General features: G+C 47.1%; 1 protein-coding gene across 7 annotated transcripts in view; it reads left to right on the top strand.

Moving 5' to 3' along the window:
• LOC147631292 (intraflagellar transport protein 57-like) overlaps nucleotides 1-22,661 on the top strand; it is a 133,641-nt gene that overhangs the window by 100,265 nt on the left and 10,715 nt on the right. For all 7 annotated transcript variants that reach the window (XM_086809665.1, XM_086809666.1, XM_086809662.1 and 4 more), the window contains 4 exons: nucleotides 4,567-4,614; nucleotides 4,752-4,832; nucleotides 17,938-18,018; nucleotides 20,542-20,598. In XM_086809665.1, coding sequence (XP_086665791.1) covers nucleotides 4,567-4,614; nucleotides 4,752-4,832; nucleotides 17,938-18,018; nucleotides 20,542-20,598 — 267 coding nt within the window. The remainder of the gene's footprint in view (nucleotides 1-4,566; nucleotides 4,615-4,751; nucleotides 4,833-17,937; nucleotides 18,019-20,541; nucleotides 20,599-22,661) is intronic.

Below are 22,661 nucleotides of genomic sequence, written 5' to 3'. Positions count from 1 at the left end.
AGAAAATGAAAGATAAAGATGATACTACTGGCACCTAGAAAATGAAACTGGAACTGGAAGGTAAACAGAAACCCTTGTAGGGTGTGAATATAGTGAGGGGGGGGTACGCTATGGAGGTGAGTGGAGTACAGTGTGAATATAGTGAGTAGAGAGAGAGAGAGAGAGAGAGAGAGAGAGAGAGAGAGAGAGAGAGAAGAAAGAAAGAAAACTATATTAACGTCCTTTAGAGGCCACATCTGACCTATAGGACTTATCATATACATCCATGTGATTACATTCCACTTCGGGGGCAACAAAATGAAAATAGAGATAAAACTAGAAATAGTTCAAATTCCCTACATGACCGTAGGAGAATCCTAGATAACATGAAGGATTTCTCTAGCAGCTACTCTTCATTACTACCATGTTTGGTTGTCCTGAAATCTGCAATAACAGCTCTACCTCTACGGTAGACTGCCCATTTTCCTTGTTTCCTTGCTTCGTATACTTTGAGTTCTTGTTTCCTGTTTTTTAGTTGTGTGGCTCTCCATTTGCCTCCATCCCTCATTTGTCCCTCTCTGAGATCTGTGATGTATACTGGGCTCCCAAATTGGAGCTCCGTACAGGAGAGTCGGTGTGACAAGCGTATCAAATAGCCATAATTTGGTGCGTGGCTCCTGAAACTTTATGTGTGCACACTGCCTCTCAAGTGCCCCCAAGGCTGCATGCCCTCGAGCTAATCTAGCTGCTGCTGCCCCCTTTAGGGAGAAACGCGGTCCTGTGAAAGTAACTCCCGACAAGTAGGCATATGACCTGACGTACTACCGAAAGAGAGAGAGAGAGAGAGAGAGAGAGAGAGAGAGAGAGAGAGAGAGAGAAAGAAAGAAAGATTTTATTAACGTCTTCCAAAAGACCGAACTAGGCCTATGAGACAAATCGGTGTACCTGTATGGGGTATCCTCTGTCATCCCAACAAAATGAAAAAGTACTGAACTAAAAAGCTGAATCTGGGTGTGCAATAAGTACAATGAGTGGGGGAGGAGATGGAGCTCTACTACTAGGAGAATGCAAAGCTATATGCATGGAGTATATAATCATGATATGCAACCTAGCTAGCTCCATCCTGTACCATACTGGGGGTATAAAATGGTATACATCAATGAAGGGGGTGTCCACAGCTCCCTGAAGAACATGCCTGGGTGTGCTCTGAAGCGAGCCAGTCGCTCCGCACCCTCTCTGTAAAACTGAGCTCTGATCTCTGTCATCTCTCTCTGGTATAGGCGTGGTGTCCGAAAGCCAGGTGTCCTCTGTCTCCTGCGGGCTCTGAGTGTCTGTGCTCTCTGGAGAGTAATTCCCTGCCGTGTAGGGGCTGGGAGTGGGATGGATCTCTGAAAAAATGTAGTAATCTGTGTCTGTCGTCCCCCCTCTGGAGCTGTCTGAGCCTGTAATGATGTCTCTCTGTGGCGCTGTATGTCTAGAATGAATCTCCCGAGTATGCGCTGGTCTGCTGCCTCAAAGATCTGGCGTAGGGAATGTGGCTCTCTAAATAAAATGGGATATCTCTCTCTGATGGCTGTATATGCTCTGCATCTGCATACATAATGCTCCTCACTCTCCACCTCCTCTCTGCACAATCTGCATACCCTCTCCTCTCCGGGGATCCGTGCTGCTCTGCCGGTCTCAATCTCCAATCGGTGTGATGAAACTCTAAGCTGACCAATAGCCACTCGGGAGCCGTGTGGTAAAAAGCCCTCCATGTATCTAGGCCTCTCTATAAATCCATCATCAGTGATACTCATGAAGTGATCTCTGTAGTATAGCATCTTCGGTGGAAGAGGCTATGTAGGCGATATCCATGTCTCTCGTGTATAGAGCTGCCATAGGTCCTGTCTCAATACTCTGTTCCTCTCACTATGTGAGACGGATTTGTGGTGCATCCCTGTCATACTGGAATGGTGGTAGATGATCCATGTCTAGGCCATGCTGTGAGAACCAATGTGTGACCTGTGCATACCATGATCCTCTGTCTCCTGCCTCAGCCAGTTGTCTAGATGCCTCAAAAGCTCTGTATGACAATCTGTCCTGTGGCATCTCTCTGAATCTGTCTAGCAGGCATATAGTCTGAAATATGGCCTCTACCATCATAGGAGGCGTAGCAAACTCAGCTCGGATAATGTCATGAGGTATTGACGGTTTGCTGCGTATCATGCGTGCCATCATGAGGGCCTGTGGTCTCTCTATCTGTGTCCACCAATGGGTAGCAAGGCATGGCGCCCATACCGCTGCTCCATACATCAATGCAGGTGTGCCTAATGTGTCAAATAGCCACCCCTTCGTCCGGGGCTCTTGAAAATGCGCCTGGTGGCACTGTCTCGCTAGCATAGCTAATGCTGCATATCCCCGTGTCAATCTAGCTCTGGCTGCTGAACCCATGGTGAAGCGTGTGGCTGTTGCAGAGAAGGTAACCCCTAGGTACACGTATGATGTCACCACCTCCACCTGGCGTCCTGCGAGAGTGAATGTCAGCTGATTCCTGCCCTGTCGCGATGTGTGCAAAAATCATCGAGTGCATGTAGATGCTGCTGTAGACCACCTGGAGACTCAAACACTAATACAATATCATCAGCATAAAGCATAATATGTACTGAGGTACCTGCTAAATCAACTCCATCTCCGCCTTCCCGTGTAATGGAGTCAGCCACCTCATCAATGTATAACCCAAATAGCGTGGGGGAAAGTGGGCATGCTTGCTTCACACCAATGGTGCTAGCAATAGTCTCGGACATACCTCCTGGACATCTAACTCGCCCAAAAAACTGCTCATATAATGCATAGATGCCCCATGTCATATCTGCTGGTATGCCAAGAGACTGCAGGCGCTGAAAAAGCCTCTCTCGTGGTACTGTGTCAAATGCCTTGCGGAAATCCACAAAGCAGCAATAGAGCTTTCTCTTCCTCACTCTGGCCTGATCAATCATACATCTCAAAGTGAATACATGGTCAGTGGTAGAGAAAGCTCTCCTGAAGCCTGCCTGCCCTGATGAGCGTAAACCTGCTCGCTCAGCATATAAGCTAAGCTCTTGCTCCAACACTGCACCATAGAGTTTGGCCAGCACGTGGCCAACCATCACCGTCCTGTAGTTGCTCGGATCGAGCATATCCCTTGTTTTGTGAATCGGGACAATGGTGTGCATTGTCCACTCCGCAGGCAAACCCTCTGCTAGTGCCCTGTTAAACAGGTGTGCAAGAAAAGGAGCCAAAGAATCTACTGCATATATGAGATGCTCACCCTGCAGGCCCATATGGTCGGCAGCCCGTCCATGCTGTAGGCGGCGGATAGCTTCCTGTACCATCGAGTGGGTAAAGAAGCTAGCTGTGGTAGGTCGAGGCTCCTGTGGGCTGAGGTATAGGTGGCTGCTGTGGGACGTGGTATAGGCCCTCTACATATGTGTGCCATGTCTGTGGGTCTGCAATAGGTGTCGGTGTCCGGGGCTCTCTGAAGTGCCGCCATGAGACAAGGCTATCTCTACTCATGAAAAAATGAAAGATCTCTAGCTCCTGTATCTCTGCGAAGGCCCTCCTTTTGCGGCGAGTAAGTCTCCTCATCTCTCTCCTCGGCTCCTGCTATGTGATGGCTCCCAAGGCTCTCTGTATGCGGAGCCGTGAGTATAGGGCTCTACACGTCATCATACCATCTGTTATGGGGCATAGTCCCAGATTTCGCAGGCTCTCCTGGTGGGACACGATGTGGGAAGCTCTGTAATGCAGCCGTGTGTAGGAGTGATGCCAGCTGGGCTGTAATGGTATCCATAGGTGCCAGGGGATCCATGAGGAGGAGCCCATTCTCTACTCTGCCAGTGTATATGTCTGCCATGTAATGTGTGAAGTAGATGGTAGTGTGTGGCGTCGGTATGTGGGGGGCTAGTGATACTGGTGATCCGGCTAGTGAAAATGCCAAGTATGTATGATCTGCCCCAATAGGACGAGGTGGAATGGAGAATGAGGTGACAAGCTGTGATGCCTCCAAAGACCCCATAATGTAGTCTACCACCGTGCCTCCGGTCCGTGTATGACCCCCATGTGGGAAGCATGTAAACCCTCCTAATACCGGCCACTGTAGCACCCCGTTATAAATAACGAGACGATGCCTGGCTCCCAACTCTAGTAAGTGGTCCCCATATTGTCCTCTATCTGGTCCAGTGTCCTCTGATGCCCGACTAGCTGCTATCTCCTTTGGATCCACAGGGTGGAGGATCTCCATGTCATCATAGTCATACACCTCACACTGTCTGCTCTGTGTGTGGGCATTGAAGTCGCCCGTAAGAGAGAGAGAGAGAGAGAGAGAGAGAGAGAGAGAGAGAGAGAGAGAGAGAGCAGTCCTATTGAAACTGAGAACTGTAAAGAAATTGCTTCACTATGTTTGAAGAAAATGTAATTACTAGAAAGCCCTGTGTTTTGTGACTTGAAAAACGTTATGGACATGGTACTACATTTGTATGTCATTTTCGTAATATAGAAATGACATACAGAATTATAGAAATGACTTTGGTAATATAGAAATGACTTTTGAGCGTTGAATGTGTGCAGTTGACAGATTACAATGCTGTGAAAGCTCGTTGGATAGAAGTGCAACAGGTCTGATTCATTCCAAACTTTACTTATGTGAGTTCTCGGTAGTTTAGAAACGGTTTAAAATTTTCAAATCTTTTTCTTTCTCAAGATTTTATCACTTAAAAAGCCTAATAAAATGCTCCAATTCTTTGTGGAATTAGAGACATGAGCGAAGTTTGGAGAACGTGGTGGACTTTAACAAACAGTTAGCATGCACATCGGAACAGCTTGATAAAGTAAAAGTAAGTACAAAATATATATATATATATATTTTGTGTGTGTGTGTGTGTGTGTGTGTGTGTGTGTGTGTGTGCATGTCTCAATACTCACTGTTTCTCTCTTGGGTGACATATTGGGCTCTTTGGACAATTTGGAGTGAGCATAATTTGGCATACTCGGGTCGGCAGAATCATCAGTCATATAAATCGTTCCGAGCCTCATTGTGGCAATCCTTATATGATGCCTGCCATGAGGGTGATATGGATGCTTCTTGCTTAGAGCTTTTCTCTTTATGTTTCTGACATTTGGGATACTCTCCATTTCGGAGACTTCCCATCTTGTAAATTTATGAGCATATAAATATACTGCACTGGATATTACTAAAAAAAAAGTGTGTGTGCATGTCTCCATACACACATGCACGTGCACGTGCACTGACGGAGAGAGAAATAAATAAAGAAATAAAGTTATATTAAACGCCTTCAAAAGACCATAAGGTCTATGAGACATAAGGGATTACAAAGATTATGTGTCAAAAAAACTGGTAAACAGACAAAAAAGACAACATAAGAGAGAGAGAGAAAGAAAGAAAGAAAAAAGAAAGTTGTATTAACGTCTTCAAAAGGCCAAAATGACCTATGAGACCAAAAGGTTACATCATATCCATGAGGTACATAATCCTGGGTACAAAATAGTAATAAAGAAAGATAACAAAAATCTAGAACTTTAAAATCTGATCTAGGTACATGAGCAGAGAGCTCTCATATCACCCTAATACATCCCTCATGGGCCGCTGTGACATGGTGCTCAAGGTGGCAAAACTGAGCTAGCGCAAGAAGATCCTGCGATGATGGGAGATGATAGCCCAAATCTTCCTGTGGTGGCATGGCCGTGGGTGAGGGCCATGGAGCTTGGGGCGTCGAGCTCTGCATAACTCAGTGGCTTTGTCGAGTGTCACACCTCTCGGCCGTGGGCGAGGGCCATGGAGCTTGGGGCGTCGAGCTCTGCATAACTCAGTGGCTTTGTCGAGTGTCACACCTCTCGGCCGAGCTCCTACACTAGCCTGTGGTCTGGGTATGATGGGTGGATCGGCCCTCGGAGTGCTGGTATGGAAGAAGTGAGTGAGAGCTCTCTGTGCTGGTCCTCGAGCAAGTACAGCTGATCTGGATCTCACTAAGGACTCCCTGTGTCTACGGAGCTCTAGAAGAAAAAATCCCAGGTTATCTCTGATCCGGGAAGTCCATGATCTTGGAAAGTGGTCCGAACCTAGCTCGGAAGAGGCAGTAGAACCTCCCCCGAATCTCATAGTGCACGGGGCATCGGCATATGTAATGGTCCTCTGTCTCGGGCTTTGTGTGACAGAGCTGGCATATCCTGTCCTCTGGTGCGGCCGCCCTAGGCCCATATCTGGCAGTCTCCACTCTCAGCTAGTGGGATGAGGTGCGGATCTGGCCGATCGCACATCTCATCCCAAAGGATAGGTGTATGTCCATGTAGCGTGGATGGATGATGAACCCATCCTCTGTTAGGCATAAGAGGTGATCTCTGTAGAAGGCCATCTTTGTCCCTAGTGGATGACTAGGTGAACTCCGTGTCCTCTGAGTATCCCCAGTCTGACAATGTCCTTCCTGATAACCGTGTTCCGCTCTATGCGGCTGAGAGCAAATGACGGGGCCTCTATGCTGTACTGGAAGGGGGGGAGTGCCTCCATTTGCATACCGTGCATGCCAAACCAAGTGCCTACCTGTGCATACCAGCACTCTGTATCTCCCTCAAGTGTCAATTGTCTCGAGGACTCCAGGGCTAGCCAGTGGTATCTATCAAGTGGAAGCTCCCATAGCCTATGCCAGTATGTCACTGTCTGGAATAGAGCCTCTGTCACTATCGGTGGGGCGCTTATCTTTGCCCGCACAATCTCATGTGGCACTGATGGTTTACTCCTAATCATGCGTGACGTCACCGCCACTAGGAGCCTCTCCATCGGCTTCCACCCATCATATACCTCCTCTATATTTGTCTCGGCCGGCTCTCTCCTATGTCTCCTCCTATGGTATAAGCTAGGACCCCAGATGGGGGCACCATACAGTAGTGCAGGTGGAACTAGAGTATCAAATAGCCAAAGCTTCGTCCTCGGCTCCTGAAACTATATCTGTGAGCATTGCCTCTCTAGCGAGCCAAGGGCTGCATATCCCCTCATCAATCTAGCGTCGGCCGCCTTCCGCATCGAGAACTGAGGTCCAGCAAAAGTGATCCCAAGGTATACATACAAGGTAACATATTCCACAGGCTCTCCACTGTATGTAAACTGTACTGCAGATCTACTTATCCACTATGAGGAGGTGTTAAAGATCATGACCTTGGTCTTTCCAAGGTTCACAGTAAGGTCCCGGTCCTCGCACGTAATGCATCCAAATGCCTCTGCAGTCCCTCTGGTGAATCAAAAATAAGAACAATATCATCTGCATACAAGAGGATCGGTATCAGGACTCCTGCCAAATGTGCTCCTGGTCCTCCCTGTCTGTCTATGTAATCCGAGATCTCGTCAATGTATAGACCAAATAGAGTAGGAGACAAGGGGCAGCCTTGCTTCACCCCGATGGTGCTGTGTATGATCTCTGAGTCACCTCCCGGAGCCCGTACTCTGCCTGTGTGACTGACTCATAGAGTGTAATGATCCCCCACAGCATCTCTGCTGGCACTCCCATATCATGTAGTCTCCTCATCAGTCTGGCCCGTGGGACGGTATCAAAAGCTTTGCGGAAATCCACAAAGCAACAGTATATCCATTTCCCGTGAGCTCTCCCCTCCTCAATGAAAGAAAGAAAGAAAGAAAGAAAGAAAGATTGTATTAACGTCTCTCTCAGGCCAAAAAAACTGGCCTACGAGACAAAACCATGTACAATGTATGTGGTATCTCTGAGTATCAGAGGGTGCTCAGTGCACAATACAACAACTGGAAGAAAACTGAAAGAAAACTGCTACTATGAGGTCAGGATGTATGTACATATATAAGGATGGAGCACTAGTGGGGTGAATGCACAACTATATGCTAGGGTGATACAACGATGCTCAATGCAGACATGCTCCTAGTCAGCTCCATCTTGTGGTGAGGGGGGGGTGTAATATGTCATACATGTCAGTGCCAGTTGTAATGATATGCAAGATGGCCGCCAGATCAACGGGTCCCTGCAGAAAAGCTCTAGAGCCCCTAGATGCTACTGTAGTCCCTCCTGTGTCTCTGAAATCAGGATAATGTCATCAGCATATAGCATAATATGTACCTGTGTGTCCAAGATCTGCCCGCCGACTCCACCTCCTCACTGAATATAGTCTGCTACCTCGTCAATGTATAGCCCGAAGAGGGTGGGAGATAGTGGGCATCCTTGCTTCACACCAATGGTGCTAGCAAAGTCTGCAGACATACCTCCTGGGCATCTGAGCTTGGCTGCCACATGCTCATAAAGAGCATAAATTCCCATCATCATCTCTGTAGGTACTCCCAGTGTCATGAGTCTCTGAAAGAGCCGCTCTCGAGGAACCGTATCGAACGCTTTGCGGAAATCCACAAAGCAGCAATGTAAGCGCCTGCCCCAGCTCCTGGCCTGCTCAATCAGTATCCTGAGAGTGAAGACATGGTCAATGGTGGAGAACCCTCGTCGAAAACCTGCCTGTTCAGGGGCTCGGAGACTGTGGGCCTCTGCATAGTGACTAAGCTCTGCCTCCAATACTGCCCCATATAATTTGGCCAATGTATGACCAACCATGATAGTCCTGTAGTTGGCTGGGTCCATACGGTCCCCAGCCTTATGTAAAGGCACTACAGTATGCATAGTCCATGTCTGAGGCAAACCCTCTGCTAGAGCTCTATTAAAGAGCCAGGCAATGAAAGGTGACAGAGTCTCTGTTGCAATATAACGTGCTCTCCCTGGAGGCATGTGTGATCCGCGGCTCTCCCATGCTGTAATCTCTGTATAGCTCTAGTGACCATCTTGCTGGTGAAGAAAGTAGGGGCTGTGGGGCGCTGCTCTGATGGCTGAGGGGGATAGGTGGCTGGGCTGGGATCTGGTATAGTCTCTCTGGGTAAGCATGCCATGTAGCAGGGTCCTCTATCGGTGTGGGTGGGGAAGGCTCCCTGAGCTAGCGCCAAGCCACATCTGCATCCCGTCTCTTACGTCTAGTGAGGGTGGACATCTGTCGTCCAGCCTAGCGTAGTGTAATCTGGCCCAGCTCTCTCTCTACTCTCAGCTGTCTACATAACTGGCGGCACTCATCATCATACCAGCGGTTCTGGGGCGTAGTCCTAGAACAGGTGCTCTCCATGCCATGTGTAGTGTGGGGGAAGCTCTCCATGGTTGCTGAATGCAATATTGACGTAAGTCCATCCGTGAGTGCCGATAGAGGTGCTAATGGATCTAGATGTAGTATCCCCTCATAGACATGGTTTGTGTATATATCCTCCCACTCTTTAGTGAAATGGATGATGGTGCGAGGTGGTCGTGAGGGTGGTTCTAATGGTGTGTGGCTGGTTGCTAGTGATAGCACAAGATGTAAATGGTGCATGGGGGAAAGTCCTGAACAAGATCCATGCCTCCTATGGACCCCATGGCATAAACGATTGTGCTGCCTCCACCCGCTCCTCCCTTCTGGAAGCATGTAAGCCCTCTAAAGTCCGACCAGCGCGTCATACCATTATAAATAAGGAGCTGGTGTGCTGCACCCAAGGCCAGTAGGTGTGATCCATAACTTGTGTTGTTAGCACCTAGGTCAGATGATACTCTCCCCAACCTGACTGCATCCATATCAAGAGCATCTAGTAGTATAGGATCTGCAAAGTCAAAAATCTCCCACTGCCGGCTCTCGTTTCGGGCATTGAAGTCCCCCACAAGGAAGACTTCACCCTGTTGTGAGAAATGAATGATGTCCTCAGATAAGATCGAATAGGGTGGCTGCTCCGTCAAGGAACTCTCCTCCACCGCCTCCTCATATTTGATGTCCAACTACTCCCCCATCTCACCAGCATCATCTGTGTCCTCATCCTGTCTCTGAGTCGTCCTCTGTCTAGCAAGTGCGTATGTGGACCCTTTGGGTGGAAAATAGAAAGCCGCCCTCGTATCTGAGAGCTGTATCCGTATCCACATGTATCTAGCCTCCTCACCCACCTGCTCCACCTTCACCAAGTGTTGTAAGCCACTCCTCACAAGTATTGCTACTCCTCCAGACCCCCTGGAAGTACCCTGGAAGTACCCTGTCGTCTAGTCCTCTTGTATGCAGACTCCCATTGATAGCCCTGTACTCATGGTAGTCCCCTCTCCGGGCTCTGATGCGTCTCTGTGAGATCATGATGATGTCTCGGCCCTCCATCACCTCCTCCAATCTCCCCGGGTGTGTCCACAAGGAACTGTCACAATTCCATGTGGCAATCTATATCCTCGAAGTGATGTCCTCCGTTGAGAGAGAGAGAGAGAGAGAAAAGAAAGAAAGATATAATAGCGTCTACTACAGACCCAATGGGCCTATGAGACCAAAGTGATACAATAATGTCCATGGCATATCTCATCATGGAATGGAAAATAAAACAGAAAGAAAACATAAACATAGCTATCTCATTGGGGTGATACAAAACTGTCCATGGAAACTCATCATGCACATTGGAACAGCTTGATAAAGTAAAAGTAAGTAGAAAATCTTTTTTTTGTGTGTGTGTGTGTGTGTATGCGTGCGCGCGTGTGTGTGTGTGCATGTCTCCATACACAAATGCACGTACGCGTGCACTGAGGGAGAGAGAAATAAATGAAGGAAGTTATATTAAACGTCTTCAAAAGACCATAAGGTCTATGAGACATTAGGGATTACAAAGATTATGTGTCAAAAGCACAGTCACAAGGGACGGTGGGGATGGAGGCTTGGAACGCTGGGACGGCGAAACGGGACGGCGCAGGGACAGGGACGGCAGGGGACGGACAGACGTCCCCCTGGAGGCGTCCCTCACAAGGGACGGTGAAGGGGACAGCAGTAGGAACGGGGACGGCTGTGGGGGATGGCCCTGTGGGGGGACGGCAGGGAGCCATTCTGTGGTTTCTTTTGCCCGTTTTTAGCCGTTTGCGGGGCCGTTTCTAGCCGTTTGGCTTGGCCGTTTGGGGAGGCCTTGAGCCTTTAAGGCTTGGGCCTTGAGGCTTGGGCCTTGGGCCTTGGGCCTTGGCCCTTGCCTCTCTCTTGCCTTGAGGTTTGGCCTTTAGGCTTGAGCCTTGGGGCCTTGGGCCTTGGCCCTTGAGGCTTGGCCCTTGCCTCTCTCTCTCTCTCACTTGCCCTTGCCTCTCTCTGGCCTATCTAATATCTATATAAGAACAAGGCTACAAGGCTACAAGCATGGAGTTTAGGCTTTAGCGTAAACGGCCCCCCCTGCAGAGAGGAGCTCACGCCCCCCTCTGCACCTTCCCCCAAATAGGCTGGTGTGAAACTGCACGCCGCAACGGACCCAAAATTTACAGCCCATATGCAGTAGGTGTATAATAACTCACCGCATATGCATGTAGCCTGGTTGGCAGTGTGCCAACCTTCTCCAGAATCGTCTCATGCTATCTGGCCACAATCGGCCACCATCCGGTGTTAATATGACTCAAAAGCTTACCATTTTATGTAAATTTGTGCTCATTTTGATGTACTTCCAAAGTAGAATAAGTGTAGAGTAGAAAAACTTTTAAAAAAAGTATTTTTTCAGTGCTGTTCCCTCCCCCATCCCCGTTCCCTACTTATGGCCGTCCCCCGTCCCGTCCTCGTCCCAGTCCCCCGTTACCGTCCCCCGTTCCTTGTGACTATGGTCAAAAGAACTGGTAAACAGACGAAAAAGAATAAATAAGAGAGAAAGAAAGAAAGATATATTAAGCGTCTACTAAAGACCCAATGGGCCTATGAGACCAAAGTGATACAATAATGTCAATGGCATATCTCATCATGGAATGGGAAATTAACAAGAAAGAAAACATAAACATAGCTATCTCACTTGGGTGATACAAAACTATCCATGGAAACTCATCATGAAAATACTAAGAACATAGAAACATGAGAGTAGTATCAGCTCCGAGTAGATGGTATACCACTCTCCAGAATATCAAGCATGGGGCTAATGAGTATGGCCGGAGTAGCCAGTCCATGCGGAGCCCATATACTGAGAACCAAGTGGAAACTAGTGCATACCATACTCCAGAGTGGCCCTCAAGTGCTAGCTGTCTTGAGGACTCCAGGGCAAAACTCAAGTACCTGTGGGGATCCATGTGACTAATGCGATGGAGGTATGTGACTGTCTAGAAGAGTGCATCCACTACCATCTGGGCTGCAGCAAACTCTACCTAGATAATCTGGTGTGGGACTGATGGTTTGTTACGGATCATAAGGGAGAACATCATGACCTGGGGCCTCTCAACTCGTTGCCAATCCTCATCGATTAAATCTAGCCCCCAGAAGGTTGCTCCCTACATCAAGGCCGGTGTGACGAGGGTGTCAAAAAGCAAGCCCTTCGTCCTGGGCTCGTGGAAATGTGCCTGGAAGCACTGCTGCTCAAGTAAGCTCAAGGCTCCATAACCCCGTGTCACTCTGTCATGTGCTACGGGAAGCATGGTGAAGCATGGGCCACTGAGAATGACACCAAGGTAGAGATAGGATGAGACAATCTCCACATAATCCCCTCTATATGTGAAGCTCAATCTGGATGTGAAGGGGCGAGAGGTATTGAAAACCATTACCTTGGTTTTACCAAAGTTAAACAGAGAGATCCTGCTGAGTGCAAAAGTTCTGTAAGGCATCCAACTCTCTCTGAAGCCCCTCGACTGAGTCTGAGAGGAGGACGAGGTCATGTGCATAAAGTAGTATGGGGATCAATATGCCTGCCAGTGTGGGACCAGCTCTGCCTAATCCGTCAATGAAGCTCGAGATCTTATCAATGTAGAGGCCGAAAAGAGTGGGTGATAGAGGGCAGCGCTGTTTCACCCCGAATAATGCTAGAAATCTCCTGTGATGTACCTCCTGGGGCTCTCACTCGTCCAACGGACTCATAGAGGGTGATGATGCTCCAAACCATGTCAGATGGTACTGCTATCTCCTGTAGATGGTGTAGGAGGCAAGCCCGGGGTACAGTATCAAAAGCAGTAAATCCTTTGATGTGGTGCTCTACCCTCCTCGATGATGGCATGGAGGGTGAAGATGTAGTCAAGGGTAGAGTAGCTCCTCCGAAAGCCAGCCTGTCCTTAGGCTCTATATCCTTGGCTCTCTGCAAATGAACTGAGCTCCGCCCGGCGCCTCTAGCACTGATCCATAGAGTTTGGGCAATGTGAGGCCAATCATGTTCGTCCTGTAATTATTAGGATCAAGTGGATCTCCTGCTTTGAGGATGGGGGTGATGGTGTTGGTGGACCAAGAGGGTGGAAATCCTTCACAAAGGGTTCTATTGAACATGTTGGCTAATAGGGGCGCCAGGTTATCATCGGCATGCGAGATGTACTCAGCAGTGAGTCCCTCATGATTGTGGGCTCCCCTCGCCCATTACGTAGTCTACGAATGGCCTTGAGGACCATGCCCTTTGTGAAGAAGGTGGAGGTGGTGGGACGGGGATCTGATGGTGGGCGTAGGGGTGGCTGATGGGGGATATGATGGAGGGAGCGTGCATAGGAGTGCCATGTGTTTGGGCAGGTGTGATAGGTATGGGAGGCCGACGTTCTCGGAGTTTCCTCTAAGCCTCTTTGTAGTTCGGCCCTTAGAAAAGTCGGTATAACTCATCCTCTTTCCGAGCGTAGAACTCTTGTTTCTTGCGTTGGGTGAGCTGTTGAGAAATCTGTTGTGCTTGGTGCCTCGTGATTTGTCCAATCCGTACCTCATGCTTAAGACAGGAGCGTGGTGCCCAGCATTCGTCTTCAAAAGGCCAAAATGACCTATGAGACCAAAAGGTAACATCATATCCATGAGGTACATCATCATGGGTACAAAATAGTAATAAAGAAAGATAACAAAAATCTAGAGCTATAAAATCTGATCTAGGTACATGAGTAGAGAGGTACATGAGTAGAGAGCTCTCATATCACCCTAGGTACATGAGTAGAGAGCTCTCATATCATGGGCCGCTATGACATGGTTCTCAAGGTGGTAAAACTGAGCCGGTGCGAGGTGGTCCTGCGATGATGGGAGATGATGGCCCGGATCCTCCTGTGGTGGTGTGGCTGTGGGCGAGGGCCGTGGGGTTTGGTGCGTCGAGCTCTGGATAACTTCGTGGCTCTGTCGAGTGTCACACCTCTCGGACGAGCTCCTGCACTAGCTTGTGGTCCAGGTATGGTGTGGTCCGGGTGCTACTTTTCATCAAATTGGTACTATCAGGTAATTTAATATCTTGTAAGAGATAAGACAATTTTTGATAGGCTGAAGAGCTTGCATCCATAAAGACAGGCTCAGCCTCATAACATCCCCCTTTCAAAACAAGCAACGCTTTTCGCATAAATTGGAATGGCTCCTTGGCACTCTTCATAGAATGTATAATGTAGTCGTCCACGTCCATGTCACCAAGGCCTGAACACCACACGTTGAACCATTTCACAGCTTCCTCGTTGCTACTGAATGATGACACATAACGTTGGCTGTAGCTACTTTTATGATATCAGGGATTTCTTTGAGTGACAACCACTGCTTATTAGCACCCTCAACTTTGAATACCAAAAGACTTCTGTAGAGATCTCGCTCATGCAGATTGAATATTCCTGTACTGTAAAAAAATACACCCCCTTAAGTCTTGGAAGACGGGAAAGTATAGGTCGTAACCGCAATAGGCCCTTGCTAGATCCAGCACCATGCGTTCATTACGAGCCATTTGAGACTCAACCAAAACCTCCTAGAACAAAGTATTCTAATCTAAACCCTCACTACAGATTTTGTGATTTACTAAAGCCCTTCTAAACTTTCCAACAAACTCATCAAGATTAACGCCGATTAAACCTTCATTGGATAATAAAGAATACTCAATGAGTTGTCTTTTGTGTTTCGTTGTGAAGTCTAATATCTCCTCTTCGATCCTAAACACAACTTCTTGCAGAGCCGAAATACCCTTTAAGCGCCCCTCTACTTTGAGGTTCAACCTCGGCTTAAACAAATCGAGGTTTTTAGAGCAACAGGCTAAATCTGTATAGTAAGTCTACTGAGTGCGTCAAATATCCCCCAGCCAATACGGTCCATCTGGAGGTCATGTGCATCAAACCAGTCGACTACCTCCAAGTACCATCGTGCTAGCAATGATAATGATGGTGATGGTGTTGATGATGTGGAGGGCAGTCCAACCAACCTTACCCGCTCGTGCTGCCTCTTCCTCTCTTGATGTAAGTGCATAGATGATTCCAGTGCTAGCCTTAAAGGCAATCCCTATCAAGAGTGTTACATGCTGGATGTAGGTCATGGTTTGAAAGAGGGAATCTAAGGCAAGTGGTGCCATCCCAAACTATGCTAGCACAACCTTATGTGGCACCGACGTCTTTCTTCTGATCATGCGTGATAGCGTCATAATCTGTAGCCTCTCTATGCACTTCCAAGTAGCTTGCCCTAGCCATGGTTCCCAAAAAGTTGCACCATACATGGATGTTGTTCGTACCAAAGTGTTAAAAAACCAACACTTAGAACAAGGCCCTTGAAAGTGGGATTGGAAACACTACCTCTCTTGACGGGCTAGGGAGGCGCAGCCCTTGGCTTGTCGATCAGTGGTGGTAGCCATAGGCATGCAAAAGCAAGGACCTGTAAATGTTGCTCTGAGGTATACTTACCTATTGACAATCTCCAGAGAGGCATTGCTGTACAAGGACAGCCATGATGCAACATCATAGGATGTGTTAGAGACCATGACTTTGGTCTTGATGGTAAGGCATCTCTCCCTGCAAAACCTCTCCAATGCATCCAAGTGTCTTTGTAACCCTCGGCTGAATGTGAGATCAACAAAGGGAGATTGTGTCTTTGTAACCCTCGGCTGAATGTGAGATCAACAAAGGGAGATTGTGTCTTTGCATTATGAGAAATGCCTTTTATACATCTAGCCCATATTCACATTTTGGTATCCAAAACTTAAAAACTAACTAACAAGCTTGGTCATGGCTAGTTTTTCTTTTAATATTTACAACTTTTATAGTTCGTTTTCATCATCCTCCCTACCTAATGTAAGTTCCGTCCTCATAACTTTGTGAAGACCTAAAAGGCTCCATCACCAAGCTTAAATCTGTAATGATTTCTGCTAGATTGTAGCTTGCATAGTGTCCTGAAATAGGGATGCAGGGTCTGAAAAATGATGTATCTATCAAGTCTTCAAATGTCACATGCATGTATCCTAGTAAGCACCAAGATGATGATAGTAGTATATGATGTATGTATAGTTATCTGCATACAACAATATGGGCACCAATACATAAGCGAGCGGTGAGCCTCTGCCTCCAAAGCTATCCACAAAGTTCTCAATGTCATCAATGTATAGACCAAAGGGAGTTGGAGAGTTGACCCCAATAGTATTTCATGTCCCCAGAGAGTCCACGTGGGGCACGAACTCAGCCAATCACTACTTCGTATAGGCCCATCACACCCCAAATCATGTCATGTGGGAGCTGCAGCTCTTGCAAACGTCCTAATAAGCGGGATCTAGGGACAAAATCAAAAGCCTTGCAAAAATCCACAAAGCAACAGGGATACATGTTGCTTTTGTGATCTCGCCTCCTCTATGATGGCCCGAAGAGTGAAGAAATGATCCAGGGTGGAGAAATTCCTCCTAAGCTTGCTTGATGTCATGCTCTATAAGCCATAAACCTGATGTCTGCCTATAACGCAGCTCCATAGAGCTTGGCTTTTGTGTGGCCAATCATGATAGTTTTATAGTTATTCGAATCCATAGGGTCTTTTGCTTTGTATGTGGTCCAGTATAGTGGAAAGCCTTCACAAAGAGCTCTATTGAAGAGATTTGCAAGGATGGGAGCAAGCACATGTTGCATGTGGTCAAAGTGTTCCACGCACAGATCTTCATGATCTTTTGCTCTCGCATTATGCAACTTTTTTAGTGCTGGAGTGACATTGGTGGATTTGAAGTGGAAAGACTGTGGGTCGCTGGATGCATGTGGAGTACAGGCTGATTCGGCACATCATAGAGCAGTCATGCATAGGCCTCCCAAGGGCTAGGATCTGTGATGGGTGTGGGGGTTCTTTTTTCCTCAAGAATGTGCCATGCGTCTGAGTTATCCTTGTTGAAGAAGAGCTGGTATAACTCTTGAGCAAGAAACATGGGCTATAGAAGATTTTTTTTCATCTAACATGCTGAGATCGATCCATGTTGTCTTTCACATAGGAGGCGTAGCCTTCTGGCTTCATCATTACACCCAATTTGAGGCTGGGAGCCCATCGATATACTGGCTGCTGAGCATGTCGTGTAGGATGGGCAGAGTCATGAATGATGGATGAAATTGGGATGTGATTGTGGATATTGGGAGGGAGAGGTCAAGGGCTGAAATATGGGGGGAGAGGTGATCCTACTAAATGTGGTCTAGATCATGGTGAAAATGGATACGAGTGAAAGTAACCAGCTCATGCATGGCTCCCATCTCTAGGTAGCCCTCACTCAGGGTATGTGTAAAAGATGATCTCTCTCCCTATGAACATTGCTTTGTAAAAGATGAGAGAGAGAAAATAAAGAAAGAAAGATATATTAAGCGTCTACTAAAGACCCAATGGGCCTATGAGACCAAAGTGGTACAATAATGTCCATGGCATATCTCATCATGGAATGGAAAATAAAACAGAAAGAAAACATAAACATAGCTATCTGAGAGAGAGAGAGAGAGAGTGAGAGGCGACCAGTGCATGTAGCGCAATAGGTTTGCGCATCGGAGTTTTATGGTGTTGACTTGAGTTCAATTCATGCTGCCTGCGGGTGGCTGCATTATTGTAAGAGGGGTGCGGGAGGGCCGCCACCCCATGGGTGCATGTGTGTAGCTAAAGGAAATTCACCCCCCCCCCCCCACCCCCCCCCCCCCCCCAAAAAAAAAAAAAAAACTTTGCAACTCTGAATTTGATGATATTAAAATAGCAATTGAATTTTTATTAATATCATTATTGTTCTGTTGCACTTTACAGCACAGATTAGTGGAAAAAGGCAACAGAATTTCGGACGTATCTCCTCTTGTAGAGATGAAGAATGGCATTCGTAATCTGAAGGTCTCCGTAATCACTTTGCTTTTGTTATTAAATAAATGAGAACTTTTTATCAAGAGATTTTTTATTTTTTATTTATTTTTGCGCAAGAAAGAGGCTTCTATCAACTATGAATGAATCAATACAAAATTACATTGAAAATCTGAAAAATAAAAAATAAATCCTCATCCGAGAGTGTATGGTATCAAATTTACAGCTACAAGCCTCTATGCATCTCCTCTCCAAATCTGCCAGGCTGTAATACTGGCAATGATCTCCCAAGTGGTGTCAATGCTCTGCAGAAGCAGAGTATACCATGACAAAGGAATATCCTTAAGTGGTGTCAATGCTCTGCAGAGGCAGTGTATACCGCAACAAAGGAATATCCTTAAGTGCACATCTCTGAGCCACACCTCTACATACCAAGATGACAGGAGCACAATCCCTGCCCTTGAAGAAAATCTGTGGGCTAGAGTGAGCAAGCCAATCAATAGCAGCCCATGTAACATAAACTCTTCCTCTCCTCAATTTGCCCATGAGCTGGGGGCTATAGAAACTCAGATCCTCTGTGGTGCTGTGCACCCCCACAAGCAATGTTGTACTGTCTCTGAAGCTGCTGTGCATCTGGGACATGCTCGATCAACACCAAAGATAGCTCTCCAATGATTAATAGAAAGCCAACCATGTAAGAATAACCAAAAGAAATGAGAGATATGGCTCCTCATGTATGAATGCCAAAGTCTGTGCCAGAATGTCTTTTGAATGAAAGGGGTAGTATCATACCCCTTCCAATGTGGTCTAAGAGTGGGAACCTGGATCTCTTCAAGAGGAGCCTAGCATTACGTACAGTGTAGTTGAAGAAAGGCAGAATCTTCATGGAATTAGCAGCATCAATCCGCTCCCACTCAACAGGGCCCTAATGAATTTATCTAATGGGGCAGCTACTATATAGCCATAAACACCAAGAAGCCTAAGTCACAATCGCAGGGGAAGTGTCAATATACTGGCGCTTTCCTGAGCAACCCACTACTCTCACTGGATGAAGCATAGAGCCAAGCATAATCTCCTGCATGTTACATCTAGCCAATCTCCACCCTAGCTGAAGAGAGTGGAGACTGGATGCATAGTGCACGTTTCATCTTCTCTAAGGCAGAGTATAGAGTACCCTCATCCCCGCTTGTATCATCCATTATTAGAGTTTGGGGCAACATGAGAGCCTTTTTACATCACAGCCCCCTGTATCAGAGGATGAGCTTGACAGGCAGTCCATTTTGTGGAACGACCTTTTTTGAGATGATGTTGGCAGACCCTTGGGTGCAGCCGACGGATATATGCACTGGCCAGGTTAAAAGAAATGTGCAGTGACACTTGTTGATTGGAAGACTTTCAAAAGTATCAGAAAATGGCATCCACCCAACGATTGGATCACTGGTACAATCCATGACGTACATCATCTCACATGACTGAGAGATTTTTCCTGGACAAGAGTACCCCTTCAGGTGTTTGGTATATTGGATCAGGTGGAGGAAGGGGACCATGTCTTAATCTGGAGATATGATACATGAAAAAGTCCTTCCAAGGCTGTGTTCCAGGAAGGAAGCCTCTGACTACTAGTTTAGAGAGCAATGCTTTGTCTGATACTCATTGCTTTGGACGAATAACAGTATCCCAAGCAACTCTGTCCTGAGTGTCAAAGAATCCAGTCTCGACCAAAAAAAGTTGCGGACCAATCTCCTTAACTCGCCACTATATCCAAGGTAAAAGCACTAGCATGAAGCAATAAACCAAGCTGTCACAAGAAAAACTTAGCGTGCAGACGAAATGTCAATCCCGACTTGACATCCAAGATATTTGGCGGTGTAGCCTCTATCAGGCCGGTAAAACCATCCTCTGCATTCCAATCCTCTCTCTAAGAAAACTAATTTAAAATGCAACGGATTTGTGCCATTAGGGCCCTTGCTGCTAGGAAAATTTCCTCCAAACCACTCCTAAAAGAGTGCACAAACATGAATAGGAGGCCTTCAGAAACATAGCAATATTATCAGCCAACTCATAGTCCAAAATCTCCTCCTTCCTGTGCAGAGGCAGACCAGAAACTCCCGTGGTGGAGTGAAGATAGATGCTCATAGCCTCCATGACAATCAGATACAGCAGGGGGGCTATGGGACATCCCTGTCATACTGAGGGAGATATCTGGAAGCGCTCTTCTCTACCACCACACGCAAGCACACTACTGTTAGCGAGATATCTGGAAGTGCTCACCTCTACCACCATAAGCAAGGACACTAATGTGAGCATTCCTGGGGGGGGGGGGGTATGAGCCTCTACTGTAAGGGGCTGGCTATAAAAATTGAAGGCAAACCTTCTGACTATGCTAGGCTCCGAACGGAGTATACCATGAGTGTCCTTACACTTTCTTTGTTATGAGATGGACCATAAGTAGCCAAGAAGTGTTTGTTGCATCTACCTCCCATTTGAATCTGTAGTAAATCAAAATTTTTAGTGGTTATGGTGCATTCATTAACACCATTTTGTCATGTGTTGTAGGTAGAGCTTCAAGAAATGGAAGTCCGTGTGGGTGTACTTGAGCATACCCTCCTCCAGGTATCAAAACCTTTTCAAGAGTATAGATTTATTTTAATTTTGTACATTACAAAGGTGAGTGAAAAATTTCTTGTTCCTTTGATATAAAAATAGTGCTGGTATAGGAATATAGGCATCAATCGGTATAATTGAAGATATAAGCATGGATAACTGGATGATATAAGCATGGATAACGTAAAGTATCAAGTTGCAACCTTATGCCAAATGAGTGTTTGACTTGCCTTTTGATTTCAGTGTCTAGTTGGTCTGCTTTACTGAAGTGTTTGTTGGGAGCTGTTGCTTTGTGGTCGTTTGATTTCCAAATTAGCCCACAAGTGCAATCGAGAAGATCACTAGGGGGGTTTATCACAGAATCACAAGACCCAAATGGGGAGGTCGGGGGGTTAAGATGGCCATCAAGCTGGGTGAATGAGGGAAGCACTCCAGCCAATCTAGATGAAATTTAGTGTCAATGGAGTCTATTCGATTCCTGGCCTCCCTGATGGAATTCTATCCTGTGGCACTCTTGATCTGCTAGAATCTGGGAGAGAAGAGCTAAGATTGGAGGTACTGGGCTGGGCCAGCATCACATCCACCCCAAATGATGTGGGTTCACAATTCCAACTGATGAGTGGAGGGGGGCCTAACCAAGTCTCTCCTCCTCAACACGTACTGGGAGCTTGAAGAGGGCTGGTTTGAACTTTTTCCAAGGTGTTCCAAAGTTTCTCCTCATTGAGACAGGTGGTTGAAGCTGGAAGAGGGGAGTGAGCTCAGCAGGCCAGTGGTGAACTTTGCAGAAGAGGAGCCAGGTTTGTGGAGGGTGGGTGACACGAACATCCACAAGTGACCTGGTAGCCATGGGCCACCTTTGCTTGAGGTGCAATTTGCAATGAAAGTGGGTAGGAAATCCTTTCATGGTCTGCTGAGCTCCATGGAAGAGGGGGTGAGCTCAGCAGGCCAGCAGCGAACTTTGCAGAGGAGGAGCTGGGTTTGTGGAGGGTGGGTGACATGAAGATCCACAAGTGACCTGGTAGCCATGGGCTATCTTTGCTGCAGGTACAATCTGCAATGCAACTGTGTAGGAAATCCTTCCATGGCTCCCCTCCTAGCTGGAATCAATGCAAGCTTGCATAGTAAGGCTGTTGCTAGTAGCTATGTGTCTTGGGCAGATGATGCAGCACCTGTGGTGGAGACGCACAGAGTAATGGTGTTCCACAAGTCCTTGGCTCTGAATCTGGTGGCTTACCATTCTTTGGTGCCTAAGGGAATCAGCTGCTAAATCTTGCTGATACACGATTGGAAGACAAGTCTAGCAGTTGGTAATGTATCACATGGTTTCCAGGATGAAATGGTTCACCACCCATACCTGGCCCACCAAGGCTAACCACTCTGTTCCAGGAGCAGACAGCATCTTGCAAGAAGAGAAGGAACCTGCTGTTTCTCCGCAATGCTGATGCCGATATGGAAGCCCGGATATTGGACTGCTGTGCCTCTAGGAATCCACTGAAAGCCCCTTCAACACACACAAGATGGAGGTGTTAGAGCCACTAGCTTTAAAACTGCAGGATTTGTTCAAGAATTTAGAGATCCTCCTAAAGGACCCTGAGATTCAGCAGAGCTTTGAGGAGATTTGGCATGTAGGTTGCACACCTCCAGAGGGCAGGAGAGCAGCCTATGCCAGAGCCTCACCTCTCCCCAATGAGTCCTAGAGCAGACACCTTCCAGCCTTTCCTTGGTGTGTAAATGGAAACAGCCCGCATTGTTTTGGAGGCTCTTGAGACAGGCAATTAAATACCAGCACCAGGGCTGTGCTTCCTTTTTGACCCAAGAAAGGCATTGGGTCTCGCTGGGGACTTTTTGACTCCGTGGGAACTTAGCGCATCGGTAAGATGACATCGATGCCTCAACATACCAAATGTTCTCTTGGAGAAGTTGAAGCCCCTCCCTTGCCCCACACCTGCATCTGGGATATAGCCATAGGCTTCTACCACTCTGAATTCGGGCAGGAACTAGGGCCAGGCGAGGCAACACTCCTCTCTCCACTTAGAATCTTGTGTAGAAGAAGAGGAGAAAATAGGCCGTTG

This window comes from Cibotium barometz, chromosome 15, assembly GCF_041138505.1.
Source record: "Cibotium barometz isolate CiBa-2024 chromosome 15, ASM4113850v1, whole genome shotgun sequence".
NCBI classification, from domain to species: Eukaryota; Viridiplantae; Streptophyta; class Polypodiopsida; order Cyatheales; family Cibotiaceae; genus Cibotium; species Cibotium barometz.
The sequence above is the reverse complement of the archived record's forward strand: the minus strand, read 5'-3'. Positions and strand labels throughout refer to the sequence as shown.